The sequence below is a fragment of the Macaca fascicularis genome, chromosome 1, assembly GCF_037993035.2.
Source record: "Macaca fascicularis isolate 582-1 chromosome 1, T2T-MFA8v1.1".
Lineage (NCBI taxonomy): Eukaryota > Metazoa > Chordata > Mammalia > Primates > Cercopithecidae > Macaca > Macaca fascicularis.
Genome location: NC_088375.1, coordinates 199,394,673 through 199,421,977, shown reverse-complemented (window position 1 = coordinate 199,421,977; position 27,305 = coordinate 199,394,673). Strand labels below are relative to the sequence as shown.

Here is a 27,305-nt window from a genome sequence, read left to right as displayed (position 1 = left end):
CAATAGTTACCCTGGCAAAAGCCAAGGTTTGGGCAGAAGCCAGACCTTACTGAATTCAGAAGACAAAGGTGGGAGAATGGAAACAGCAAATGTGGTCTACTCTTTCAGAAAGCTTCACTGACTGCAAAGATCAAATCAGGGAACTGGACAGCAATCTTTCACGAAGAACAGTGCCTGCCTCAATAAATATTTATTGACTGGGTAAGTAATTTTAAAAATGAACAAAATAATGAAGAAATCTATACCCTTCTAGTTGTTTCCCTAGTCCTTGTCTCTTACTGTGTCAGTCTGTCCATCTATAAACTGAATATGTATTAGGCCCAAGCCAAGTTCCATTTCCTCCATGAAGCTTTCCTTGATTTTTCTAACCTTCAACACCTTTTCTACTATAATAAAAAAGATGAACAATAACAAGTGTTGGCAAGGATGCAGAGATACTGGAACCCCCATACATTACTGGTGGAAATATAAAATGGTGCAGCTGCTGTAGAAAACAGTTTCTCAAAAAAGTTAAACCAAGAGTTACCATATCATCCAGCAATTCCACTCCTATATATAAATATATATGTGAAATTTTATATATAAAATTATATACATACATAAATAGTGGAATTGCTGGATCATATATATTTTATTACATATACCATATATAAATAGTGGAATTGCTGGATCATATATATGTAATATATGTGTGATATGTATGTAATATACATGTGTGATATGTATATATGTGTTATATATATGTGATATGTAATATATGTAATATATATGATCATATGTAATATATATGATCCAGCAATTCTATTTATATGTAATATATACATATATAATATACACATATTATATGTTTATGATTATATATACATTTATTATATATAAATGTATATATAGAATATATATTTTAATATAGTGTAATTGGTACATATATAATGGAGTGGAATTGCATATATATGTAATACATATATATACATGATCCAGCAATTGCACTATTTATATATAAATACATGTATTTATCTATATATACAGATACCCAAGAAAATTAAAAACATATGTTCACACAAAAATGTATACGTAAATGTTAAGAGCAACATTGTTCATAATAGCCAAAAAGTAGAAAAAACCCAATGTCCATCAACTGATGAATGGATAAACAAAATGTCGCACATCCATAAAACAGAATATTATTCAGCCATAAAAAGAAACCAAGTACTGATACCTCCTAGGATATGGATGAACCTTGGAAATATTATGCTAAATGAAATAAACCAGATGCAAAAGGCCATGTATTGTAAGATTCCATTTATGAAATGTCCAGAATAGGCAAATCCATAGAGTCAGAAAGCAGATTTGTGGTTTCTAGCAGCTGGGGGAGGAGAGGATAGGGGGTGACTGCTAATGGGTACAGGGCTTCTTCTAGGGGTGAGAAAAAGTTCTGGAATTAGACAGTGCTATATCTCAATTTTTAAAAACTTCTTGGCCAGGTGCAGTGGCTCACACCTGTAATCCCAGCACTCTGGGAAGCCAAGGTGGGTAGATTGCTCAAGGCCAGGAGTTTGACACCAGCCTGGCCAACATGGCAAAACCCCATCTCTACTAAAAATACAAAACTTAGCCAGGTGTGGTGGTGTACCCCTGTAGTCCCAGCAACTCGGAAGGCTGGGGCACAAGAATTGCTTGAACCCAGGAGGCTGAGGTTGCAGTGAGCTGAGATCGTACCACTGCAGTCCAGCCTGGGCCACAGAGTGTGACTCTGTCTCAAAAAAAAAAAAAAAAAAAAAATTCCTCTAATCTCTTTACTACAGAACACCTAAATTCTACCCATCTCTTTAGGACTACCTCTACTTATTTATATTGAGTGAAATTACTGAGAGGTTCCTTGAAGACAGAGACTCATCAACTTTCTCCTGGACTATTTGATTAACATCCTAACGGATACCCTAACCTCTAATCCTGACCTCCTCCCTTTTCCATTCACCTGCATCTCGACAATTATCATTCTTCTACACTACTGCGAAAATTATCCAGAAATTTACCAGTATTATAGTATATTTAATACAGTATTAATACAGTTTTATATTTAATACTAGTATTAAAGTATTATAGTGTTTGCCTTAAGAGGTGCACAAGACAAATCCCTGGGGCATGAAAAGAAAATATTAGACTTCTTCATATTTGCTTCTGTCGATCCCTTTAAAATTTTGTTTTTGGCATCTCTTACATATACATAAGACATTATCAGTACAAAGTTACATGTTATAATGTATAAATATATATACAGGGGTACACTCTCAATTTTTCAATGGATTAAAGTGCATCATGAAAAAAATTTATAGACCATCTACCTAAAAAGATTAAAACTGAAGCTTCTTAGCATGAAGCTTCATGCTAAGTCACAAAGGATCTCGTATGTGACCTAGCCAAGACCTACCTCTTCTGGAGCTGCCAAACCAGCTTTGCTCTTTATATTCCAGTAGTGCTAAATTGCTTGTGGAGTTTCTTCTATATACCATGCTATTTCACTTTTGTGCCTTTGCTCTTGCATTCCCATTGCATGGGAATACCCTTTGAATCCTTCAAATTCAACCTTCACAACTCTGTTCAGGCATCAGCTTCTCTAGAAAGAACTCCTTAGAGCACCCTCTTTGCCTCCAAGCTAAATGCTTCTCCTATGGTTCCAGTAGCACTCTGTGGGTGCTCTTTTTTTTTTTTTTTTTTTTTTTTTTTTGAGAGACAGGGTCTCCCTCTATCCCCACACTGGACTACAGTGACATGATCATAGCTCACTGCAGTCTTGAACTCCTGGGCTCAGGTGATCCTCTCATCTCAGCCTCTCGAGTAGCTAGGACTACAGGTGCCCACCACCACACCCGGCTAATTTTTATTTTTTATTTGTGTAGAGATGAGGTCTAATTATGTTGTCCAGGCTAGTCTTGAATTCCTGGCCTCGGGTGATCCTCCTGCCTCAGCCTCTCAAAGTGCTAGGATAAACCAATGCACCTGACCTCTACCTTTTCACTTGCCACTAGTAGTTATTCCAGGGAAAGGACTGTACTGTACTAATCTTTATTATCCTGGTGCCTAGCCTAGAAGCAGACTCCTAGTAAGTTCTCAAAAAATGGTTCTGAATTGAATAATATTTCTCTGTACTCAAAATACATATTAACTAACTGCATAATCTCCTTCCCAGAGGTAGGGAAATGTCAGTACAAGTTTTCACAGCCAGTTGTTAGCTTTGGGCCTAAGGACATTAACTTCAGTGATTCTCCTTGTTTTAGATTTCTAGGGCCAATTAGGTCCTTGCATCCCCCACAAACATGCACACATAATTCTTCAGATGTATACATTCTTTCTTTGTGTGTGTTAACATACTTGTTAAGATTTTTGTCAATTTTGTTGGTCCCAAAGTGTCTCCTTAAAGTGCTCTGGGACCAACAAAATTGGTCCCAAATTATTGTGTCTCCTTAAAGTGCCTTTCCATACCTCTGCTCTGATTGTGTTGTTGTTCAAGCTTAATTCTCAAGGAACAATTCCCTTATTGGTAATTTATTATTCAGTCAACAAATATTTTATGCATCTACTATGCGCCAAGCCCTTGGTACCCGCTAAGAATACCCAGCAAAACTAAAAGAGGCAACATGTCTGCTCTCAAGAAGCTGATAATCTATTGTAGGAATTTCCAAACTCCTGAGATCACTTCCTATTTGTCTCCAGATGAGAATCCCCAGGTCCAAAATGCTATTTTTCAAGCCACTTAACAATAAAATTAAACAGAAAAATAGCCATTCAATGGCACACAAGGAAAAGACAGATAGACCATCTTTTATCAAATTGTAATTGATGCTTCCAATAATCAATGTTTTCTAACAGTAGGGCCTCAGCACTGAACCCAAAAGTGGAAATACAAAAGCTCACCATGTATAAGTCAACAGTTGTAGGGGGCCAGGCGCGGTGGCTCAAGCCTGTAATCCCAGCACTTTGGGAGGCCGAGACGGGAGGATCACGAGGTCAGGAGATCGAGACCATCCTGGCTAACACGGTGAAACCCCGTCTCTACTAAAAAATACAAAAAACTAGCCGGGCGAGTTGGCGGGCGCCTGTAGTCCCAGCTACTCGGGAGGCTGAGGCAGGAGAATGGTGTAAACCTGGGAGGCGGAGCTTGCAGTGAGCTGAGATCCGGCCACTGCACTCCAGCCTGGGCAACAGAGCGAGACTCTGTCTCAAAAAAAAAAAAACAAAAACAAAACAACAAAAAAAACCCGTTGCCTGGGGCTCTACCAAAGATGGAGCAAACTCCTAAGTGGGAAACGGGAGTGAAGGATAACTGCAGAGCTGCCTTAATTTGGTTAGTTTTTCAGAAATAATCCATGAGCTAAATAACAGCAGGAATCAAGAATGTATTTTATCTGGAAAAAAAGTAAACACTCAGGTAAACACTGAGTAAACTCATGAGAAGAGAAATACTGACTCAGGCTCCCACGGATAGGTTTTTGCTGTTATTATTTTGTTGTTGCTTTTTCAAGTAGGTTGTTTTCCCCCTTATATAAAAAGGTATACAAGTATACCAAAGGAAGGCCTGGAAAACACAGAAAAATATAAAGAGATAATAATTCCTCTAGTCAAAAAAATACATAAATATTTAGTTGTACATCTTGTTTCAGACGGTTTTCTATTACATAACTTTTTCTTCTTTTCACAAAATTGACACCATGTTGAATATGTAGTTGCATAACTTGATTTTATCATTTAATATTAGGAGCATTTTCCCGTGTACTTTTTTTTTTTACAATTATTAAACATTTTTTAATTCTAAAGAGACAGGGCCTCACTATGTTGCCGACTGGTCTCAAACTCTTAGGCTGAAGCAATCCTCCCATCTTGGCCCCCTGAGTAGCTGGGACTAGAGACGTGTGCCACCACACCAGCTTTTCTTTTAAAATATGAATTTTAAGACTCGATAATATCCCACCATGTGGAGATGCAAAGATTCCACCACTCTCCTATAATCAAGCAGGTTTTAGCAATATTTTGCAGCACAGAATAAATGAGTGTTGATGAGCGCTCTCATTCACAACTATCTAAATGTATCCTTCAGATAAATTCTTAAATGAAGAATTGAGTCAAAAATATGAATTTCTTTTAGGGCTCTTGATATTTATGCCAAGAAGTTCTCTGTTCAAACTCGTTGGCACTATATGAGGACAACCACATCACCCCTTGGCAGCACTAGGTATTTTTACTTTAATCTTCATCAATATGACAGATTTAAAAGGATATTTCATTTTAATCTGTAGTTTTGATTGGTAATGAGAATGAACATTTTAAATATGCTCATTTTAATTTCTTATTTATGGCACTCTGTTTATGCCTTTTATTTTTTCTTTTTTTCTTTTTTTTTTTAGATGGAGTCTTGCTCTGTTGGCCAGGCTGGAGTGCTGTGGTGCAGTTATGGCTCATTGCAACCTCCACCTCCTGGGTTCTAGCAATTCTCCTGCCTCAGCCTCCTGAGTAGCTGGGATTACATGTGCACACCATCAAGCCTGGCTAATTTTTTGTATTTTTAGTAGAGACAGGGTTTCACCATGTTGGTCAGGCTGGTCTTGAACTCCTAACCTCAGGTGATCCACCTACCTCAGCCTCCCAAGGTGCTGGGATTACAGGCATGAGCCAACACGCCCAGCCCTATTTATTTTTTCTATTAGGATATTCCTTTAAAAAAAAAAAATGGGAAGGAGCTCCAATTAAATCAAAGTATATAACAAATATGTCTGTCACATGTTGCTTGCATGTTCCCTCAATTTGAACATATATTTGAACATACATGGCTCTTGATCTTTTAATTTCCATGGTAAAAGCTCCAAATTTTTCTAAAATAGATCTGGCATAACCTAATCCCCCCCAGAACTACTCCTAACACCACCACTTTTGCACTTCTATACTTAATTAGGGTGCTGCTTTTAAGCACCAAGCTCAAGGTTACTAAAGACTTGTACAATGAGCCTACAATGCTGTGTTTAAGCAAGTGCTAGATTGGAAAGCACAGAAAGACTTGGAATTGCTTCTTCATCCTCTGTACTTTGAATCTCTCAAATAACAAGCTGCTTACCATGGTACTGGGTAAAAAAAAAAAATTGCTGCCGGGTGTGGTGGCTCATGCCTGTAATCTCAGCACTTTGGAAGGCTGAGGCGGGCAGATCATGAGGTCAAAAGATGGAGACCATCCTGGCCAACATGGTGAAACCCCGTCTCTACTAAAGATACAAAAGTTAGCTGGGTGTGGTGGCGGGCACCTGTAGTCCCAGCTACTCGGGAAGCTGAGGCAGGAGAATCACTTGAACCCGGGAAGTGGAGGTTGCAGTGAGCAGAGATAGCGCCACTGTACTCCAGCCTGGCAGCAGAGTAAGACTCCGTTTCAAAAAAAAAAAAAAAATGCCTTTGGTCCTCCAAAACATCACCTGTGGTCGGAAGGCAGAGTACCAGAAGAGAAAGAGTATGAGCTCTACAGTGGACAAACCTGGGTTTAGAATCCTAGCTCCATCATGTTCTTGCTATGTAACCTTGGTCAAGTCATTTTGCCTCTCTAGGCCTCAATTTCCTTATCTATAAAATGAGAAGAAAACTATCTGTTTTAGGGTTATCATGAAGATTAAATGAGAGAAGGTATGTAATGTTTATAATTAGGAGTCTGGTATGTGGTAGGTGTGCTTCAAAAAATGTAAATTTACACCAGGCATGGTGGTTGGTGCCTGCAATCCCAGCTATTCAGTAGGCCAAGGTTGGAGGATTGACTGAAGCCAGGAGTTTGAGACCAACCTGGGCAAAATAGCAAGACCCCATCTCTAAAAAAAATGTAAAAATTAGCCAGGCAGATGGGTGCAGTGGCTCACGCCTGTAATCTCAGCACTTTGGGAAGCTGAGGCATGCAGATCTCTTGAGGTCAGGAGTTTGAGACCAGCGTGGCCAACGTGGCAAACCCTATCTCTACTAAAATATAAAAATTATAAAATATAAAAATTAGCCGGGTGTGGTGGTGTGTGCCTGTAATTCCAGCTACTCAGGAGGCTGAGGCAGGAGAATTGCTTGAACCCGGGAGGCAGAGTTTGCAGTGAGCCGAGATTATGCCACTGCACTCCAGCCTAAGTGATGGAGTGACACTGTCTCAAAAATAAAAATAAAAATAAATTTGCCAGGCATACTAGCTCATGCCTGGAGGCTGAGGCAAGAGGATAGCCTGAGCCCAGGAGTTTGAGGCTGCAGGCAGCTATGGTCGCACCATTGTACTCCAGCCTGGGCAACAAGAAGCCATCTCTTTTTTTAAAAAAAGTGATTTTTTCCCTACTCTGATGGTGCTAAATCAATTCCTTATTTAATTCTATCGATCTTATATAAAACGTTGACCTGAAATAGTCAGCTGTCCCAGCAAAGCATCATCTGGGGTTAAAAAAAAAAAAAAAAAACATGTAAATCAGCTTTCTGTCAAGTGCAACTTCCACTGCTAGAATTATGTAATCATCAACCACCACTGCAAGACAACAAAAACCCCAAAGCTAATGTTCCTGAAATTGCTAGATACAATAATTACTACGGTTTCAAAATCATGACCACCAACTCCCTTAGGAAAGCAACAGAAATCTTTGTAATTATAAGGGGAAAAGGCTGGTTATCCCAGACGGTGGTCACTACAGCAGAAGGTTTTTGGTCATAATGGCATAATGGCAGCATACTCAGAAATCTTTCTCAAATTGCTGTTTTCTCACACTCATACTATGAAAGCAATAATATCAACAAAAGAAGGAAGGAAGAAAGGAAGGAAGGAAGGAAGAAAGGAAGGAAGGAAGGAGCTTTCTCCTTTGAAATTTAGTGTTCTTGGCACTGATTCCTGGCAAGATGCTTTACCCTCGTGAAATAACCTCTAGGAGGAAAGCATAGTCTATGAAATCTATCAACATAGCCCCTTTCTATGGAAAAAGTAAGGAACGCATTTTTCCCATAAGTGTAGATTCCTTTAGGAAAGGAAAGGAAGTTCAAGACCAGCCTGGGCAATAGCAAGACTAAGCACCCATGCTGAGTGCTGTGCTACGTGCTTTAATTATACTATCCCTCAAATCAAACTATGAGGTAGATATGACCCTTCCTCAAAGATAACAGGTAATTTGCTCAAGGTTTTACAGTCATTACATGGAAATATCCAGTTCCAGGGCCCAGATCTGTCCAACTTTGAAAACTTTTTATTTTTAATAAACTTTTATCAAGTCTTAAAACGGTTGTGCCAATTCTCCCTTATGAAAAAGAATCCAGTTTAAATTCTGGTTCCAAAACAAAACAAATAAATAAACCCAACAGACTGAGTATTCACCAAAAGGATGACCATTTCTGTCAATTAGCAGATTGCTTTTCTGCCTCCTAATAGTCCTTAAAATGAACTGAGGGACTCACACAAAGTGCTCTTTTCTTAAAAAAAAAAAAACTTAAATCTATAAAGAAAATGGTACCTGTTGACAACCACAGAACACTGAAGCAAAAGCAAGTATAAAACAGGTACAGGCTTCTCAACCACTTCGCAGATGTCTGCCAATAACATCCTGATAAAATCCAGGAAGCAGGATTTGGCTTGACTCCCAGCCGCTTCTCCATGGCCTTCCAGACAGGCAGAACCAGTACACTAGAAGGACAGAAAGAGAAGAAATTACATGCCAAGTAATTAATAATTAATTCCTGGAAATGTGGAATGCTAGAGAATGTGACAGATTAGGGGAAAGAAAACTTTCAAGTTTGTCTTTAACGGCTCAACCCTGCCTATACATTTTAAACTTGGGCTTTGAGGTAGTCTATAATTAGCACGATAACAACACAGCAAGGGATGTGAAATGAATCCACTGAAAATTGACTTTATATTCCTTTTTTTTTTTTAAATCTAACAGTAAATCACCTATGTGGTAGAATGGAAAGAGCAACAGCCCACAGACAAGAAGATCTGAGTTTTAGTTGCAGTTCTGTTACTAACAGCTTTGTGACTTTGACCAAACACACTTTCTTACTTTTGAGGAGAAGAGGTTGCACCCTCAGAGGTAAAGGAACCTGAGGGTTATGTCTGGCCTAGTATTTTTAAAATTTCTGAACACAAATGTCTTTAGGCAGGGCATGCACTCTCCAGTCTGCTACTGTCCCCGCCCACCACTATTATCATCAAAATCTATTCAATTTACACCTCAATGCTATCCACCCCAATCCCTGCATTCAACAAATATTTATGTCAGGCACTACGCTGGCTACACCAGAATCTAGGGGCTGGATGATTTAGGTCTCTTCCAGCAGAAAAACTCATTTACCATAAATTTCTTCCCTCTTATAAAGCTTTGCTATATTGTCTAAATTAGTATGTAAACACTGGCAACATTATGAGGGTTGACTGAGTTCTGAAGAAGCAATTCAAAAACTTCTGTCCAACTATGTACCTGTCATCTACATCCAGCAAATGACAGGCTGGCAACCCCTAATTCCTATCCATGGCCAGTATACAAGGAGATCATCAGCACTGCCTGGGCTGGATACCAATGCTGACTAATACGAGGAAACAGACACAGACATACACACAGCTGCAAAACTAAGGTGCAGCCCACCCAAGAAAAGGCTTTCGCAGAACCACACGCATCTGAAGGACTTCATCGTTCTCATTCACTTCCATCCATTCCTATTTCTAGTTGTTTTGTAGTTGTATTTCAGGGAGCAGGGGGCAGAAAGGAGGTGTGTGGGCCAGAGACATGTTCAAGAGATTATGAAATGGAGCCTAAGTTAGAAAGTACATCCAGCAACTTCTCTAGTTTCCCAAGACGGAACGAGTGAGTATGCATGTGTGTGTGTATGTGTGTGTATGAATCTTACCCAACACATTTCTGCCTACCACAAAAGGATTTAAAACTCAAGGTGACTCAACAGCTGTCATCAATAGCCTGACAGGTAGGTGGGAGAAGCAGAAAAGAAATGAATAGCTTTTGAAAAATGGAGTAATAAACACCATTGGACTAACAAGCTGATTAGAAGTGCAAAGTCTAACAAATCCTGCATAAGAGAAAGGCAGAGTTAATTTCATTTGAACTCCTAACCAGTCATTCCTCTGAAACCTGTAATTGCCTAAGAGCACAAATCACTGCTAGGGTCCAGTTAAAGGCTTGCTGACCAAAGGCAAGAACAACAACACGTCACCAAGATCCAAATTGTTTGTTATTGAATCAAAGGGTAACAACCCAGGGAGAGAACACACACCCCCACAATACTTGACAAATGAAAATCTAGAAAAGCTCACAATAGTTCTGGCATTTAGGGCGTTACAAGTACACCCAAAATAAAAGCACTCTCTGTTGCAGCAGCTGTTCAGACAGAGCAGGGGGTAATGTTTACTTAATACTTCAGGTTGATGGGGGACGTATCATAGTTCAGTCTGTCAACTACATACGTGGAACTCCATTTATGTACACAGCGATAAGATATGTTTGAACAACGACGGAGCACGTCTGAAACAGCCTATTCAGTTGGTATGAGTAATCGAGAATAAAGCTCTTTTTTAAAAAGTCTCAGATATTTGGGAAAGTTACAGCACCGGCTGCCATGAATAGCTTTGCTTATATTTGCAGACATTGTTTTCCAAATAGCTGGAAAAATGAACAGATTGTTCTGGGAGGTCGTCTTTCCAATTTGTTCCTAGTTTTCAGTCTGTTAATCACAGAAGAAAGCACAAGGAGAGTCAGCTGATGTTCTTCACTAACTGCAACTACTGTCAGTTGGACACAACCACTATGAGACCAGAAGCCAAAGCGTTCCTGGAATCCCGCCAGAGGTTATCAATTTTGACTTCCTTCATTTCACCTTTGTGCTCACTGCAGCCACTACAGGACCCTCTGTAGGGCATAATTTTCATAATCCTGGATGAGGCAGGTTTCACATTATAATGGACACATCGTGCTCAACCCCGTCCCCTCTTTATTCTGTATCAACTTTCTATCTCTGTGGGGAGACCAAACATCAGAGACAGCAACTAAAAGCTAGGCTGCAGAGGTCGAAGGTGGAAGAAGGACGGCAGCGTCCCGAACCCTGGCTGTCTGCCTGGCTGTCAGGGGATAGAGGGAGCTGCATGACTAGGCCCGGGCCCGAGAGAGGCGGGGTTCAGCCTGGGACCCAAGCTGCGCACCTGCAAGGCCAGAAGCAGCTGGCTGCCCTGGCCGAGCCAGGGGCGCCACCTCCGGACCCAACATCCGGCCAGCGCACCCGCTGGCATCGCCCGTCCCGCTTGCCCCTCCCCTGAGCCCATGGTCCTCGGCCTGGCAGCCAGCCGCCCCCGGCCACCTACCGGGGCTCAGGGCCACATTGCGCGGCCCCGGCTCTCGGTGGCCTCCGCCTCCTCCTGGTCCATGGGCTCGGGGAACCCCAACCTTCGCTCCCCTCACCCGGAGGAGGAGGAAGAGGAAGAAGGTAGTGCGGGCTCCCCACCCGGACAGCTACCTCTCGCCTCAGCCTCCCTGGACAGCGACGGCGGCCGGAAACGCCGCCTCCTCCCACCTCCCCGGGACCGACCCGGAAACACACTCTCCATGCTAACCAAGCCCTCCCGCCCCTCCCCCGGGAAGCGCAATGCCGGCCGCGAGCCCAAGGGGGAGGAGGGGCAGTGCTGGGCGTGTAAAACTACGCACAAGCGAAGGAATCGGGGCCCCCAGTCTCTCGCCGCCCGCTTTCCAGAGGCAGTCTGCACCTTGCCTCCTTCGCGCGAGCCCCAGGCCCCAGACTCTGGCAATACCCACAAGCAAGATGGCGGCAACGGCGGCACCCCCTACGGCTTAGCGCCCTGACTTGCCATTGGCCAGAGCGCGGAGTGAAGCAGCCGCGGATTGGTCGAGAGCGGTGCGGGGGTGGGGGTGGAGCTGCAGCAGCCTGGAGCCAGGAGTGGGCAACGCGGCGTGAGCAGCGGCCCGAGGCTCCCGGAGCATCGCGCTGGGAGAAGACTTCGCCGCTCGGGGCCGCAGCCTGGTGAGCTCAGCCCCCTTCGGGCCCTCCCCTGCATCCCAGCCGGGGCCTCTCCGAGCCGGCGCTGATCGATGCCGACACACCCCGGGGACCCTATCGCGACTCCATCGCGCCATATCGCGACACCATCGTGCTCTGTCGAGACTCCATTTTGTCACAGCCCTTTTCAATATATATCTTTTTTTTTTTTTAATTTGCCCTGTCATCTTTGGGGGCTGTCTCCCATGTCGTGATTTTGACGTGATCTCTCCGTGACATCACCGCGCCATCGTGAAGTGTGATCTCATCGCCGCCCTGTCGTGACTTCATCAATGTCGTGTTGTGACCTGGCTGCGGCGGGACAGGTGGTGACCGCCAGGAACCCTGCTCCCTTTCTCATCTCCCCATCTCAGCAGCCCCGCTTCGATTATCCGGCTTTTGGATTCTCCGTTGTCCTGGGAACTATCCGGGACCCCCTCTTGCTTCTCCAGCCCCTGCCGGCATCCACAGGCTGGTAGCGGGACGGGGAGGGCGAGAAGAGGGAGCGCAAGGGGTTAATTCTGCTGCTGCCGCTGCTGCCGCTGCTGCTGCAGCCTCTACCCGAGGGAGGGAAAGGAGAGGAGGCAAGGAGCCTGCGGGGGCGACTGAGAGCCCTGGCTGGAGGGGTGGGGTCCCCAGAGGGGCCTCCAAGCCTTGCCTGGTGAACACCTTGTATTCTCACTTCTGAAGCGTATCTCTGCCTCTGAAGAAGGGAGGGGAAAGGAAGCCTAGGGTATCCTTTTCTCCCATGTCAGCCTGAGTCCGGATAATCGAACTTCAACCATGTATGTCTCCATTCCTCCCTGTCTGTCCTCACCACTCACTCCCTCTGTGTCCCTGTGGAGGGAGATAAAACCCAGCCTCTGGTGCCAGGGGGACAGCTGAGCAGTGGGGCCAGCCCCCGCCCACCCCCAGGAGACTGGTGAGGAGAGCTGTCCAGCTGAGCAGCAGCATGCATGGTCCTTCTTTCCCGCTTTCTGGAGGTGACCTTGGACCAGGGTCCCTTCTTTATCCCTAAGGGTTTGCAGATCCAGCCCCTTCAAGGGGCTTCCCCAGGGGAGGTCAGTCCTGAGGAGCCCATCCCTCCAGATCCTCTCCTCCCCTCCCTCTGTGCTAATCCCTCCCTCCCTCCATCCTCCACTCTCACCCCCACCCCACCCCCGTCCCTCCTCTGCAGAGGGATGCTCAGTCCCTCTTGTGTTCACAGTTGGGCAAGGCGGGCATCATGGCCTCGGATTGCGAGCCAGCTCTGAACCAGGCAGAGGGCCGAAACCCCACCCTGGAGCGCTACCTGGGAGCCCTCCGTGAGGCCAAGAATGACAGCGAGCAGTTTGCAGCCCTGCTGCTAGTAAGGAGCTGGCTGAAAATTGGGAGGTGGGAAGGGCTGGGTGGTTGGGCCCCCAAGGAATGGGGTCAGTGAGTCCCCAAGGATATGTAGGTAGTGCTAGCAACCCTGGAGGCACCAAAAAGGCCCAAGACCCCTACCTTTGTGCTCTTTCTTGCTCCCCCTGAGAATGGGGGCAAAGGGGAGAATGGGACTGAATAGGGCTGTGGCACTAGGGGCCTTGGAGGAGGCTGCCTGGGTCTGTTTTCTGGGGCGTCCCAGAGCAGATGGGAGCTGACTCATAGGGTAACAGCAGCAGGTAGTAACTAGTGCAGAGTACTTGAGGGCTGGGGATGGTTGTTCCGGGCCTGGAGAGAGTAGCAGGGCTGGAAGTGTCTGGGGAGGGGTCCTAGGGGATGGCCAGGATGGCAGTAGGTAGGTTAAGGAATGGGAGCTAGTTCGGGGCTTAGCCTTTTTGGAGGAACCCAAGCTGGGGACAGCAGAGCAGAAGCTGCAGTGCTAGGAAGGGGGGGTTGTGTGTGGGGGGTGAAGGGAGGAGGGAGTACAGCCGCTGCTTGTTTGCCATGGCAACAAGGAGAAGGCTCTGGAGTCAAGGGCTCACACTGCAGCAGAGGAGGTGTTTAGGTGAAATGTAAGGGGAAATGTTTTGACAGGCGGAACGGCGAGACACAGGAGCCACTTCCCCGGAGAAGGTGGCAGAAATGGATCAGGGACTTCTCTGGAGGGAGCAATTAAGGAAGGACCCTAAATCCTTGGGGGATCTTAAACACTGAGTTCTAAGCCCCTTCCATCCCAGGTTGTGGGCATTTAGACATCAGGAAGAACTTCTCAACTGGCCAGGTGTTGAAATGCTCAAATGAATGGTTGAGGAAGACTAGACCTCACTTCCATGGGACAGTCACAGATGAGAGGGATCCCAGAGGTCATATTTATCTGCCTCAAAGGAGAAAGAAGGAGCTGGATGAAATGACTCCAGATGAGTCCTGTTGCATAACCTTATCCTGTTAGTCCTCAGTGCCCCGGGGTGCAGGGGAGGGACCGTCTTTGCCACTTCTTCCTTTTATCCTGATGATAGCACATACCCCCTATAGGTGACCAAGGCAGTCAAAGCAGGTGACATAGATGCCAAAACTCGGCGGCGGATCTTCGATGCTGTCGGCTTCACCTTCCCCAATCGTCTCCTGACCAGCAAGGAGGCGCCGGATGGCTGCCCTGACCATGTTCTGCGGGCTTTGGGCGTGGCCCTGCTGGCCTGCTTCTGCAGTGACCCCGAACTGGCCGCCCATCCCCAAGTCCTGAACAAGATTCCCATTCTTAGCACCTTCCTCACAGCCCGGGGGGACCCGGACGATGCTGCCCGCCGCTCCATGATTGATGACACCTACCAGTGCCTGACGGCTGTAGCAGGCACCCCCAGAGGGCCTCGGCACCTCATTGCTGGTGGCACCGTGTCTGCCCTGTGCCAGGCATACCTGGGGCATGGCTATGGCTTTGACCAGGCCCTGGCACTCCTGGTGGGGCTGCTGGCTGCTGCCGAGACACAGTGCTGGAAGGAGGCGGAGCCCGATCTGCTGGCCGTGTTGCGGGGCCTCAGTGAGGATTTCCAGAAAGCTGAGGATGCCAGCAAGTTTGAGCTCTGCCAGCTGCTGCCCCTCTTTTTGCCCCCGACGACCGTGCCCCCTGAATGCTACCGGGATCTGCAGGCCGGGCTGGCACGCATCCTGGGAAGCAAGCTAAGCTCCTGGCAGCGCAACCCTGCACTGAAGCTGGCAGCCCGCCTGGCACACGCCTGCGGCTCCGACTGGATCCCGGCGGGCAGCTCCGGGAGCAAGTTCCTGGCCCTGCTGGTGAATCTGGCGTGCGTGGAAGTGCGGCTGGCACTGGAGGAGACGGGCACGGAGGTGAAAGAGGATGTGGTGACCGCCTGCTATGCCCTCATGGAGTTGGGGATCCAGGAATGCACTCGCTGTGAGCAGTCACTGCTTAAGGAGCCACAGAAGGTGCAGCTCGTGAGCGTCATGAAGGAGGCCATAGGGGCTGTTATCCACTACCTGCTGCAGGTGAGGGTGCGCTGACCCACAGAGGGGGCCCAGTATGGGGGGAGCCAGTGCTGGAGCTGGGAGGCAAGGGGGAGGAGAATAATGGGGAGACAGCGAAGCTGCATGTCCACACAAGCTGATCCTGTAGCCAGCACTCCAGGGAGTAGCGTGCGGCCCAACCTCCCTCTCTCCCTCCCTCTACACAAGCACCATACCACACACCATATGTGCACTCACATCACAGTACACACACACACACACACACACAACACAGTAACCTCCCACTCAAACGCTCCCCCCGATACACACACACTACACGCCACACACCTCTCCCCAACACATGCACACAAGATTGAAGCAGTCTGTTCTGCTCACTCCGTAGCATTGTTCTGTACACGCACACACCCGGACTTCTAGTGGTGCAGGGAAGAGAAGCAGGGCTGCTTGGTTCCTGGCCTCTGCAGAGGTCCGGCTAGATCAGTTCGCCTGCCTCCCCTGCGTCCCCTCCTGCCTCCCTGCCTGAGAGGCCAGCTGTCCTGTCCCACAGGGATTCACTCATGACTCTGGTATCTTCAATGGCCTGCTCCAGCCACCGAGCTCACCAGCCATATACTCCATGCACCACACTAAGCTCATGTCTTTTTTCTGACTTAGCCCAAAAGAGAGCATCCCCTCATTCCCACCATTGGGAGCAGTTACACGGTAGCCAGGAACCTGCCCTCCCGCCGTACGTCAGAGCTGCTGTAAAGGGCATTTAACTTAGCTTTTGACCTGTGAATTTTCCTTCTAGCCTTGAGACACTTCAGAGGTAGGGAGATAGGGAGATGTGACTGGAGCCTCAGTGAGTACGGGGGCATGTCACTCAATTCACTCAGGCCCAGTTCACTCAGCAGATATGCGTGGAGGGCCTGGCTCACTCTGTGCCAGGCCCTCGTGTGTGTCTCTACCACATGCTAGGTGCTGGGTTCATGGGACAGAATAAGGGTTGGGGCCTGCCTTTGAAAGGCTCACAGGCCAGAATTCCCTTCCAATTGTATTATTTCTAGCTGGCTGGCCTCTGGCAAGGCAGGGAGGGTCTCTGGTCCTGCTCCATCTCAAGGGGGTCCTGTGGCAACAGGTGGGGTCAGAGAAGCAGAAGGAGCCCTTTGTGTTTGCCTCGGTGCGGATCCTGGGTGCCTGGCTGGCCGAGGAGACCTCATCCTTGCGTAAGGAGGTGTGCCAGCTGCTGCCCTTCCTCGTCCGCTATGCCAAGACCCTCTACGAGGAGGCCGAGGAGGCCAATGACCTTTCCCAGCAGGTGGCCAACCTGGCCATCTCCCCCACCACCCCAGGGCCCACCTGGCCAGGAGACGCTCTCCGGTGAGTCTGTAGTTACAGTCTGTCCAGCTAGATCATTCTACAGAAAAGCGTAATACAAGGACACCCCTCCCCACAAGCTGAGTTGTGCCAGGCTTCCTGATTGGGCCATGAGATTTCCCTTAGGGTTATTTCTGTTTTGGGGGGCTTGTTCCCACAGGACTCCTCGGCTGCCAGGTGTCACTTGCCAACCCCAGATTTCTCAGTTAAAAGAGAACTTATACTTATTGAGCACCTACTACGAGCCAGGTATTTTGCTATACCCTTTACCAAAATGATCTCATTTGGTCCACGTGGTAAATCTAACAGAAGTCTCGTTCACATATGAAAGATTAGGAAACTGAGGCTCATAGAGATTCAAGTCACTTGCCCACAGTCACACTTTGTGGCAGAGCCCAAGTTCGGTCCTGGGTTGTGCGACTCTGAAGCTTGTGCATTTTCTGTGGTACCTGCGAGGATGTGTCTTTCTCCCCTACTTCCATTTCTCTTAGGCAAGGTGCCCTAAAAAGGGAATCTATGTGCCTTTACCTCTCCCAATCCCATACACATCTGTCCCTTCCACATCCCCAGGCTCCTCCTGCCTGGCTGGTGCCACCTGACCGTCGAAGATGGGCCCCGGGAGATCCTGATCAAGGAAGGTGCCCCCTCGCTTCTGTGCAAGTATTTCCTGCAGCAGTGGGAGCTCACATCCCCTGGCCACGACACCTCGGTGCTGCCCGACAGCGTGGAGATTGGCCTGCAGACCTGCTGCCACATCTTCCTCAACCTCGTGGTCACCGCACCGGGGCTGATCAAGTGAGGGGCTCGGGAGAGGTCGGGGAGGAGGCCGGAGGAGGCAAAGGGGGCTGCCCAATTGCGTCAGTTCTCAGTCTCCTACTTTGCCCCCCATGCCCATGGATTTGTTAGTGCTAGAATGGGGGTCTCAGAGTAGGCATAGCCAGCCCCGCACAAGGATTCGGCATATCTGGAACCCCCAGGTACTATCTCAGCATGTCTGCCTGCTCCAATCTCTGCCCCCCAGATGCTATGTTTGGGGCCCAAAGTTAATTCTTCACCCTGCTGCCTAATTTCTTGCCAAGGGCTTGATTTGGCTGTACTAGACCCCCACCTACCTCCATCCTTCCCCGCTTTCTTTTCCAGGCGTGATGCCTGCTTCACATCTCTTATGAACACCCTGATGACATCGCTACCAGCACTAGTGCAGCAACAGGGAAGGCTGCTTCTGGCTGCTAACGTGGCCACCCTGGGGCTTCTCATGGCCCGGCTCCTTAGCACCTCTCCAGGTAAGAACTGCGGATCCAGTCCTAATGGAATACCTGGGTGGACCTCCTGTGTTTGGGGCAAAAGTCATCATTTTCAGAAGATGGTTTTGCAGAATTCTCTAAGCAAGAGGAAATCTTTGCAGTGTATCTCCATCCCCCACCCCCACCGTTCTTCCCAAAATGCTAACATTCTCTTTCTTCTGAAGACTTTTAAGGCAAGGTCTGGTGGGTGTTAAGTACAGACCTGCTCACAGGCACAGGCATAGGCACCTGGAATCCCTGGCAGCCAGAGGAATCTGAATCCAGTGTTTTTAAGGTGGAGCCGCCCCCACCCAGGCCTTGAGTCAGAAACCTGACTTCCTTCCATTGATGTTTTTCTCTGCTCTGCTCGGCACCTCACCCCCGTCAGTGACAGGCGTCAGCACTTGGTGTCCTTCTATGCACACCTTCTCTCTAGCTCTGCCTCACTCTGGCTGTTTGCAGGGGGAGGGACGTCCCCTCCAGCCCCCGACAGCCCTCTGTGTCTCCCACTTTGGCCGTGGGTGTCTGCTTGGGTCCCTCTGTCCCTGCCTGTTCCCTGTGCCCCATCTGTCAGGTTGGAGGAGCTGAGCAGATGCCTGGGAACAGGGTGTAACGTGCCCATACCCTCCACTGCCTCTGTGTTCCTTTGGTGGGGATCCCAGCAGGGTACCCAGCCATGGGAAGGGGTGCACATCCCTGTACACCAGGAGCCCACTCTGCACTCTCAGTCCCAGCCTGCCTCTCCACAGCCCCTAATTTCATGGTCCCAGTTCTGGCTCACCCTCAGATACCACCAGGTTAGGCTGAGAGCACCTGCAGTGTGAGGGTCACCCCCTGAACAGCCCGTAAGCAAAGCAGGGTCACTTGCTCATGTTCCTCTATGGCGCCCTCTTCTGGCCCAAGGATCAAACTGGTGCAACCCCCTTAACCTGAGTCTGACTCTGTGTCCAGATCCCTGAGGGGCTCTCTCTCCCATCTGACCCTGTGGCTCACCCCCACCTCCTGTGCCAGTAGAGGTCTTGGTGGTTGAGTGTACCAACATGATCACATTTAATTCTCACAACAAATTTCTATGACGAGCACTATTGGCCCATGTTACAAGAGACCCAGAAAGGTTAATTACCCAAGGTCACACAGTGAGCATCTAAGGCAGGGTTTGAACGCAGGCAGTCTGATTCCAGGCTGTGCCCTGGCTTATGTATGTGTCTACACAGAGGGCTAGGGAAGGGTCTGGCACAGCAGCTGGCCTGTCCGATTCACACCCCGCTCCCTCTGTACCTTGCAGCTCTTCAGGGAACACCAGCATCCCGAGGGTTCTTCGCAGCTGCCATCCTCTTCCTATCGCAGTCCCACGTGGCGCGGGCCACCCCGGGCTCAGACCAGGCAGTGCTAGCCCTGTCCCCTGAGTATGAGGGCATCTGGGCTGACCTGCAGGAGCTCTGGTTCCTGGGCATGCAGGCCTTCACTGGCTGTGTGCCGCTGCTGCCCTGGCTGGCCCCTGCTGCCCTGCGCTCCCGCTGGCCCCAGGAGCTGCTCCAGCTGCTAGGCAGTGTCAGCCCCAACTCTGTCAAGCCCGAGATGGTGGCCGCCTATCAGGGTGTCCTGGTGGAGTTGGCGCGGGCCAACCGGCTGTGCCGGGAGGCCATGAGGCTGCAGGCGGGTGAGGAGACGGCCAGCCACTACCGCATGGCCGCCTTGGAGCAGTGCCTATCAGAGCCCTGAGGGGTGTCCACCGGGGACAGACCCGGGGTTGGGCAGCGAGGGAAGGAGGGAGGAGGCATCTTCCCTGAAGCCCCCAAACTGGCCCCCCCCTCCCCAGACTTCCCCCCTAAAACACCCCAGCTTTCTGGCTTTTCTGAGGGCAAGGGCATGGTGCCCACCCTCAAGTGTAAGGAACTGCGTTCCGCCCCTCAGGCCCCCATGGGGGCAGGGATCGGCTTGGAAATCAACGTGGTTGTCCCCGCCAGGCCGGGGAAGGTTGGAGCAGCCCCCAGGGAGGGGGCACTAGGTGTCATTGTGCCCGATGTCTGGCTCCCCTGCGGGAGGGAGGCTCCAGGGTAGGACAGGGCTGGCAGGAGCAGACTGCCTCAGCCCATGTGCCCTGCCGGCCAGGGCGTGGGCTCCCCTCGGCTGTGGTGCCTCCTCTGGCCCCCCAGGTCCACGTCCTTTAAATTGGCCCTTTGGCTCTTGCCCTTGGCTCCTTTGGGCAGACAGCAGGCTTAGGCCATTGACATCGCAGTTCTTCCTATCAACTTCAGTGACCCAGGGTCTGAACTGCCCCCATTCTAGGGCAACCTGGGGCAGACAGACCTGGTGGGGGGTGGGGAAACCTCCTTCCACCAGAGCTTGCTTGAAGGGACCCAGGAGTCCTTGGGCCCAGATCTTTAAACCTTTGTGTCGTGTTGCAGCAGAGTGACGATGGGGGTTGGGGGGTTATTTATTTTGCCTGTCCTTATCCCTGCTTTGACACCTGAGCATCTGATTCCTGTCCCCCTCGTGCCATCTCGCCTGGCTGGAGCCAGGAACAGGAGGGACACTTCCCAGAATCCGCATGTTTCCCCAGTGATTGCACCCCACTGCCACCGTGGTGCCTGGCTTTAACTCCCACCCCTGCTATGACTCCTCTCTGCAGAGACGCGACTGGCGGCTCCAGCAGGGACTACCTTTCTTATGAACCCAGGGGGACCCCCCTACACACACTTGATCCCTTCCTTCCCTCCCCCCTCCCCTCCCCCAGTGCGTTCTGTGATCGCCAAGTTCAAAGCTGTGCACATGTGGACACTCAATAAATGTTCATTGGTGACGAGAAGCCTCCTGCGTGGTCTGCCCTGCACCTGCCCTCTCCCTTCCAGGCTCCATCAGTTCACAGCTACCAGGTGCTGAACACACGCCCTGCTAAACACATCACGAGTCTTACCTCATTCAGCCCTTCCAAGAATCCTCTGAAGGGTTCTGATTTTACAGACAGAGCAACTTTGGCATGGGTAAGTGATTGGCTCAAGGTGTTGCCGCTAGTCGGTGCCAGAGCCAGGACTCCACACAGGCCGTCCAACTCCCAGCCCACATCTTTCACTTGTACAGCAGTTTGCCAAACTCATGTTGACGTGGCCAGGCCTCGTGGGGGCTCTGGTGCTCTCAAGTACAGATGAAGCACTGCACCACCCTCTATGTCACTGGCTTGCTGCCAAGTGGCCCTGCCATATCCTCCCATTTTTAAAGAAATCAGAAATCCTAATCTTTTTTTTTTAATTGAGATGGCGTCTCACTCTGTCTCCCAGGCTGAAGTGCAGTGTCACGATCTTGGCTCACTGCACCCTCTGCCGCCTGGGTTCAAGCAATTCTCCTGCCTCAGCCTCCCGAGTAGCTGGGATTACAGGCAGCTGCCACTGTGCCCAGCTAATTTTTGTATTTTTAGTAGAGACGGGGCTTCACCATCTTGGCCAGGCTGGTTTTGAACTCCTGACCTTGTGATCCAGCTGCCTCAGCCTCCCAAAATGCTGGGATTACGGGTGAGAGCCACTGCGCCCGGCCCAGAAATCCTAATTTTTATGTGAAACCCAACTTTTGAATGTCAGTAACTATCTTTAATTAAATAACTACTGACCCAACAAAACATGCAGGCCAAATGTAGCTTTTGGGTTACCAGCTGTTGATCCTCTATGCCAAATGAGAAGCCAGAGGGCCTGTGAGCTTCAGCCGGAGCTGAGCCAGGTACCCACTATGGGTACTTCACCAGTCCTGAGCTAAAGCTGTGGGGTTGGAGCCAGACAGACCCCAGACCCATACCCCCTGCAAACTCCTCCACCTAGGCCCTCAAACCTATAAGCACGTGCTGAGCATAGCCTATGCGTCCACCTGTGGTTGGCTATGCATAGACAGGAATATTTATTTATTGACTGGATGTACTGAAAGCCATCTTCTTAGCATGTATTCTCTGGGGTAAATATGAAAAAGACATAGAGGCTGGGTGTGGTAGCTAACACCTGTAATCCCAGTACTTTGGGAGTCTGAGGTAGGAGGATCACTTGAGCCCAGGAATTCAAGATCAGCCTGGGCAACGTAGTGAGACCCCATCTCTACAAAAGAAAGACAATTAGCCAGGCATGGTGCCTTGTGCCTGTAGTCCCTGCCACTCCCGAGACTGAGGCGAGAGGATCTCGAGCCCAGGGGTTTGAAGTTATAGTGAGCTATGATCACACCACTGCATTCCAGCCTGGAAGATAGTGTGAGATCCTGTCTCAAAAAAAAAAAAAAAAAAGTGTAAGCAGTGGCTTCTATGTAGGTTCTATGTAGGTACAAACACAGTGTGGCTGGAGCATGAGAGCCCCTCAGACTGGCCAAACAATTACAGGAAAGCTTACAGTAACTATGTGCTCTGAGACTTCAGGGTGAGGAGGGGCTTGCCGGGCAGACACGAAAAGGAACAGGTATGAAGGCATGCAAGCTTGAGAACTGCGAGTAGTTTCTCATTCCGCGGTGTATAGAGTGTGAAATGTGGAGCGGTGGAAGATGAGGTTGAACCAGCAGGCATGGACCAGATCCTACTATGCTGTGCTTAGAAGCTTAGACATGGAATCATGCTGAGAGATCAAACTGCAGTTTTGTTTTGTTTTGTTTTGTTTTGTTTTGTTTTGTTTAGAAACAGGGTCTCACTCTGTTGCCCAGCCTGATCTCAAAACTCATGGCCTCAAGCAATCCTTCTGCCTCAGCCTCCCAAAGTGCTGGGATTGTAGGCATGAGCTACCATCCCTGACCAGACTGCAGATTTGTTAGCAGATTGAATGTGATCCCGTTTGCATTTTGGGAAGATGATGTACTGCAAGAGGAATGGCTGAGCCAGGGAGCTCAGAGAGGAGGTGCTAAGTCTGAACTAAGCCAGTGGCAATGAGGTTGGAGAAGATGTAGGTAGTAGTTAACAGGCCTTGGTGATTAATTGGAAGTGAAGAGGGGTAAAGAAAAGGGCGGGTAGAACCAAGGATGACTCCCAGATTCCTGATCTGGGAGACTGAGTGGATAATGGGGCATTCACTGTCACTGGGAACACTGGGACAGAAATAGATTTGTACATACCACAGACAACTCAGCTTGGTAAATGGCAAATTTGTGCTGCTCATGGAATACCCAATGGGTAGTTGCTTTCTATGGTCTGGAGCTCAGAGAGAGTCTGGGCGAGTGACAGATTTGGGAGCTGTCAGTATAGAGGGTCCCTAAAGTCATGGGAGGGACTGAGATCATCTGGGGAAGTGAAAAGAGAAAGGTCCCAAAGAAAGTGACAGCCACCCATGGTCCCTACTGTCAGGGTGCTATCCCTCCCACAGTGGAGAAGTCAAACCCTGAAAAGCTTCCTAATGCAAGGCAGACAGAGTTCTGTGCTTAAATGAGGTATGGTCAGAGTTCTGGCTTGCTCTTGGTATTTCAGCGGAGTGGGGAAAAGGGAGATCTGAGCTGCAGCTGTGAGATCTAACCACGAGGTGGCGCCTTGGCATCTCCTCGTGCCAGATTTCCCCAACCTGCAAACACTCAGCCCGGCCTGGAGCAGGAGGTGATCAAAGGCTGGGAGGATGAGGGTGACTGTGTCAACAATAAAGGAGGCAGATCGGAGTTTTTTCTTAACATAAAATCCAAATGCAAGCTCACTTTTTGAAAAGAGAGGGAGCCTTGGAGAAGAGCAGTATGCCAAGTGTGAAAAATGGGAGTCCACGTATGTTTGAGCATGCAACCCTAAATGTCAATATATGTCCCATGTTCCTATGTGTGCTTGTCAATATGTGCCCTCTGCCCCATGTGTACTTGTGTTTCCCATGAATGTGTGCAAGTTGTGTGCCCCATGTTCCCAAGGCTGTCTGCATGTGTACCCCACTGCACCCCAGGCCTCCACATGTGTGCATGTGTCCCAGGGAGCAGACAACCAGAAATCTCCACCTCCATGCCCCAGAGAGTGAGGAGTCCCTTGGTGCTGAAAGAAGTAGTTCCCGCCGGGCGCGGTGGCTCAAGCCTGTAATCCCAGCACTTTGGGAGGCCGAGACGGGCGGATCACGAGGTCAGGAGATCGAGACCATCCTGGCTAACACGGTGAAACCCCGTCTCTACTAAAAAATACAAAAAACTAGCCGGGCGAGGTGGCGGGCGCTTGTAGTCCCAGCTACTTGGGAGGCTGAGGCAGGAGAATGGTGTAAACCCGGGAGGCGGAGCTTGCAGTGAGCTGAGGTCCGGCCACTGCACTCCAGCCTGGGTGACAGAGCGAGACTCCGTCTCAAAAAAAAAAAAAAAAAGTAGTTCCCAGAGTCTGAAATCATGGGACTGTGACGTTTCAGGGAGCCTCAAAGCAGCAGCAAACCATGGAGAATATCCCTCTCCCCAGTAGCCATAATCAAAATCACTCATTTATCAGATGATCTCTTCAGATTATACCCGGGCTCTATGTGTAGCTACCCAGGATCGTGTTCACGTAGAGCCTTCCTAAAGGATCCCTTAATAGGCCAATGAATTCATAACATCATCCATTGATTTGTTTATCATTTACAGTATTTAATAAGCATTAATTGATTACCTGCCATGCACCAAGCATAGCGCTAGATACATTTTCTGTTTCTCCTTTAATCCTGTGAAGCAGTTCCTGAAAGAGGAAAAGAAAGTCACAACTGCAGAGTCTGGAATGCTCATTAGAATGTTTGAACTCTTTTTTTTCCCAGAAGATGGGTCATGGGGAACCCTAGGGAAGTTTTTAGTAGGGAGGTAACATGGTCCAGTCACTCTTGTTGCTGAATGGAGTTGGAAATGGATCAGAAGAGATACGAATAAAGTCAGGAGATCAGTTAGAGAGTTATTGCAATGGCCTAGATAGTGGTTCTCAAACTTCAGTGTGCCTCTGCGTCACCTTAAGGACTTATTAATAACACAGGTTGCTGGGCTCCACCCCAGAGTTACTGACTCAGAAGGTCATGAGTGGGATCCAAGAACTGGGACTTCTAGCAAGCTCCCAGATATTGTTGGTGATGCTGGTCCAGGAACCACAATTTGGCTGTGTTGCCCAGGCTGGTCTCAAACTCCTGGACTCTCACTTTGAGAGCCACTGGTCTATGAGTAAGAGTAAGGTAGCATAAGGTGCTGAGACAGGGGTGCATTGTGCCCTTTGGGATACCTGCCTCAATTCTCCACTACATACCTTCTGTGAGTGGATGTCTAAGGGTTAGAAATGGCAACACTCCATAAGGATTAGCTGGTGGGGGTTAAGGAAAGGTCCTAGGCTTTTCTGGGATGACTAGCAAGTTTTGAACTTGAAGGAGGGTGGTGTCATTTATGAAACTACAGAGCAAAGGAGGAGAAGCAGGTTGGGGTTGGTGGTGGGGATGGTGGAGGAGATGTTGAGTTCAGTGTTGGACTTGGAAAATTTCAAATGGCTGCAATCTGCAATGAGATGTCTGGAGAAAATATACAGCTGGCGACTGTGTCTATGGGTCTGGATCCCTCACTAGTGATCCAGGCCAGAGATAACACAGTTGGGAGAAAACAGCAGACAGGTAGTTATTAAAGACTTGGGCCGGGCATGAAGGCTCATGCCTGTAATCTCAGCACTTAGGGAGGCTGAGGCGGGCAATCACTTGAGGTCAGGAGTTCGAGACCAGCCTGGCCAACACGGTGAAACCCTGTCTCTACTAAAAATACAAAAATTAGCCGGGCATGGTGGTGGGCCCCTGTAATCCCAGTTACTCAGGCAACTGAGGCATGAGAATTGCTCGAACCCGGGAGGTGGAGGTTGCAGTGAGCCAAGAGTGCACCACTGCATTCCAGCCCAGGCAACAGAGTAAGACTCTGTATTAAAAAAAAAAAAGGACTTGAGAGGGGATGAGCTCACTCATGAAGAGCACAGATAGGAAGAAAAAGCAGAAGCTTCTCCGCTCTGAGAAAGAGTTACTGACCTGAAGCATGTAGGTGAAAGAGAAACAGAAGAGAAGACAGAAATGGTCAGAGGAGGAGAATGAGGCAAGAAGGGGCTATCAAAGCTGTAGGAAGTAGATTGGGGAAACCCAAGGAAGCCACAGACAGGCAGCACATCCCGTCACTCTGGCCTTCCCAAGCTTCTGGTGAGAGCAGGGGCATCCCTGCAGCTGGGCACAGGCATCATCTCCTTTGCTGCTCCTAGACTTCTCCCAAAGGAGTCAGTCCACCAACTTCTATTCACGCACTGACACCTGTCCTGGAGCTTGACTTCTGATGCCATGTGGCTGGGGCTGAGAGAGGGAGGAAGAGGGTGTTGCCACAGACTCCCTCATATATAGATACACACACTCCTGATCTCTGACCCATCTTGGGCAGGAAAGTTGCAGAGCTTCCCAATTCTGCTTCATCCACCACCCTCGCTGGTGGTTCCAGACTTCGGAAAGTTCTTAATGATGAATCCTTGGCTTCTAGCCTCCTTCTTTCCCCACCGCTCCCCAGGCTGAGATCATCCAGCCCTGAGCTCTGCACCTGCCATGCGCCTTCTGGGATACCCACTTAGAACCATACATTCCAGGCCGGGTGCAGTGGCTCACGCCTGTAATCCCAGCACTTTGGGAGGCCGAGGCGGGTGGATCACCTGAGGTCGGGAGTTCGAGACTAGCCTGACCAACATGGAGAAACCCCGTCTCTACTAAAAATACAAAATTAGCTGGGCGTGGTGGCGCATGCCTATAATCCCAGCTACTAGGGAGGCTGAGGCAGGAGAATTGCTTGAGCCTGGGAGGCGGAGGTTGTGGTGAGCCGAGATCGTGCCATTGCACTCCAGCCTGGGCAACAACAGTGAAACTCCGCCTAAAAAAAAATAAAAGAACCATACATTCCACGAGTTAATGGTGTCACTATCACCGCTTCTTCTATATCAATAATTTTGCCTTAATCTTCTCATTTACTACTTCACAAAAAAGGACCTTAAAAAAACTAGTCTTCTCTGCCTTCCCCTGCTTTTTTATTGGTGTTGTCAAAGTTGCAGAAACTGAGATCACAGAGGAAACGGGACGTAGCAAGGATCACACAGTCAGCCAGAGTCGGGACTAAATCCAAGCCCCTGAGTCTGAGGCAGTAGAGAATAGTGATTCTGAGCAGAGAGGGGCCAAGGCCAGGTTACCCCAGCTCTGCCACTTAGCTGCTTGACCTTGGGCAAGCCATTTAACCTCTCCATGCCTCACCCCTCCCCTGAAAATGGGGATGATATGGGTATCTCTTTCCTAGAGCTGCTGTGAGTGTTAAATAACCCAATATTCGTGAAGCACT

The 27,305-nt window shown here is 48.9% G+C and overlaps 2 protein-coding genes across 37 annotated transcripts in view; one reads left to right on the top strand and one right to left on the bottom strand.

Moving 5' to 3' along the window:
• KIAA0319L (KIAA0319 like) overlaps positions 1-11,793 on the bottom strand; it is a 128,175-nt gene extending 116,382 nt beyond the window's left edge. For 12 of the 33 annotated variants that reach the window (XR_012422747.1, XR_012422715.1, XR_012422729.1 and 9 more), the window contains exons 1-2: positions 11,342-11,535; positions 8,490-8,659 (exon numbers count right to left, since the gene is read on the bottom strand). Coding sequence is in view for 7 of the 33 variants with exons in the window: in XM_005544003.4 (XP_005544060.3) it covers positions 8,490-8,631 (142 nt within the window). In the remaining 26 variants the exon portion in view is untranslated. Of the gene's footprint in view, positions 1-8,489; positions 8,660-11,341; positions 11,536-11,681 lie in introns of those variants that run through there. The other 21 variants (XR_012422745.1, XR_012422744.1, XR_012422714.1 and 18 more) reach the window with 3 other exon arrangements.
• A 136-nt stretch (positions 11,794-11,929) lies between these two features.
• NCDN (neurochondrin) lies at positions 11,930-20,856 on the top strand. 4 transcript variants are annotated; one of them, XM_074012526.1, is made up of 8 exons: positions 11,930-12,015; positions 12,289-12,356; positions 13,238-13,378; positions 14,467-15,435; positions 16,532-16,773; positions 17,341-17,565; positions 17,911-18,053; positions 19,339-20,856. In XM_074012526.1, the coding sequence occupies exons 2-8, from the start codon at positions 12,324-12,326 to the stop codon at positions 19,773-19,775; spliced, it is 2,190 nt and encodes a 729-aa protein (XP_073868627.1). In that variant the 5' UTR covers positions 11,930-12,015; positions 12,289-12,323; the 3' UTR covers positions 19,776-20,856. The 4 variants fall into 4 exon arrangements, with proteins under 4 accessions (XP_073868627.1, XP_073868632.1, XP_073868629.1 ...); XM_074012531.1 differs by having other exon boundaries at positions 12,289-12,815; XM_074012528.1 differs by lacking the exon at positions 12,289-12,356.
• The last annotated feature ends 6,449 nt before the right edge of the window (positions 20,857-27,305 follow it).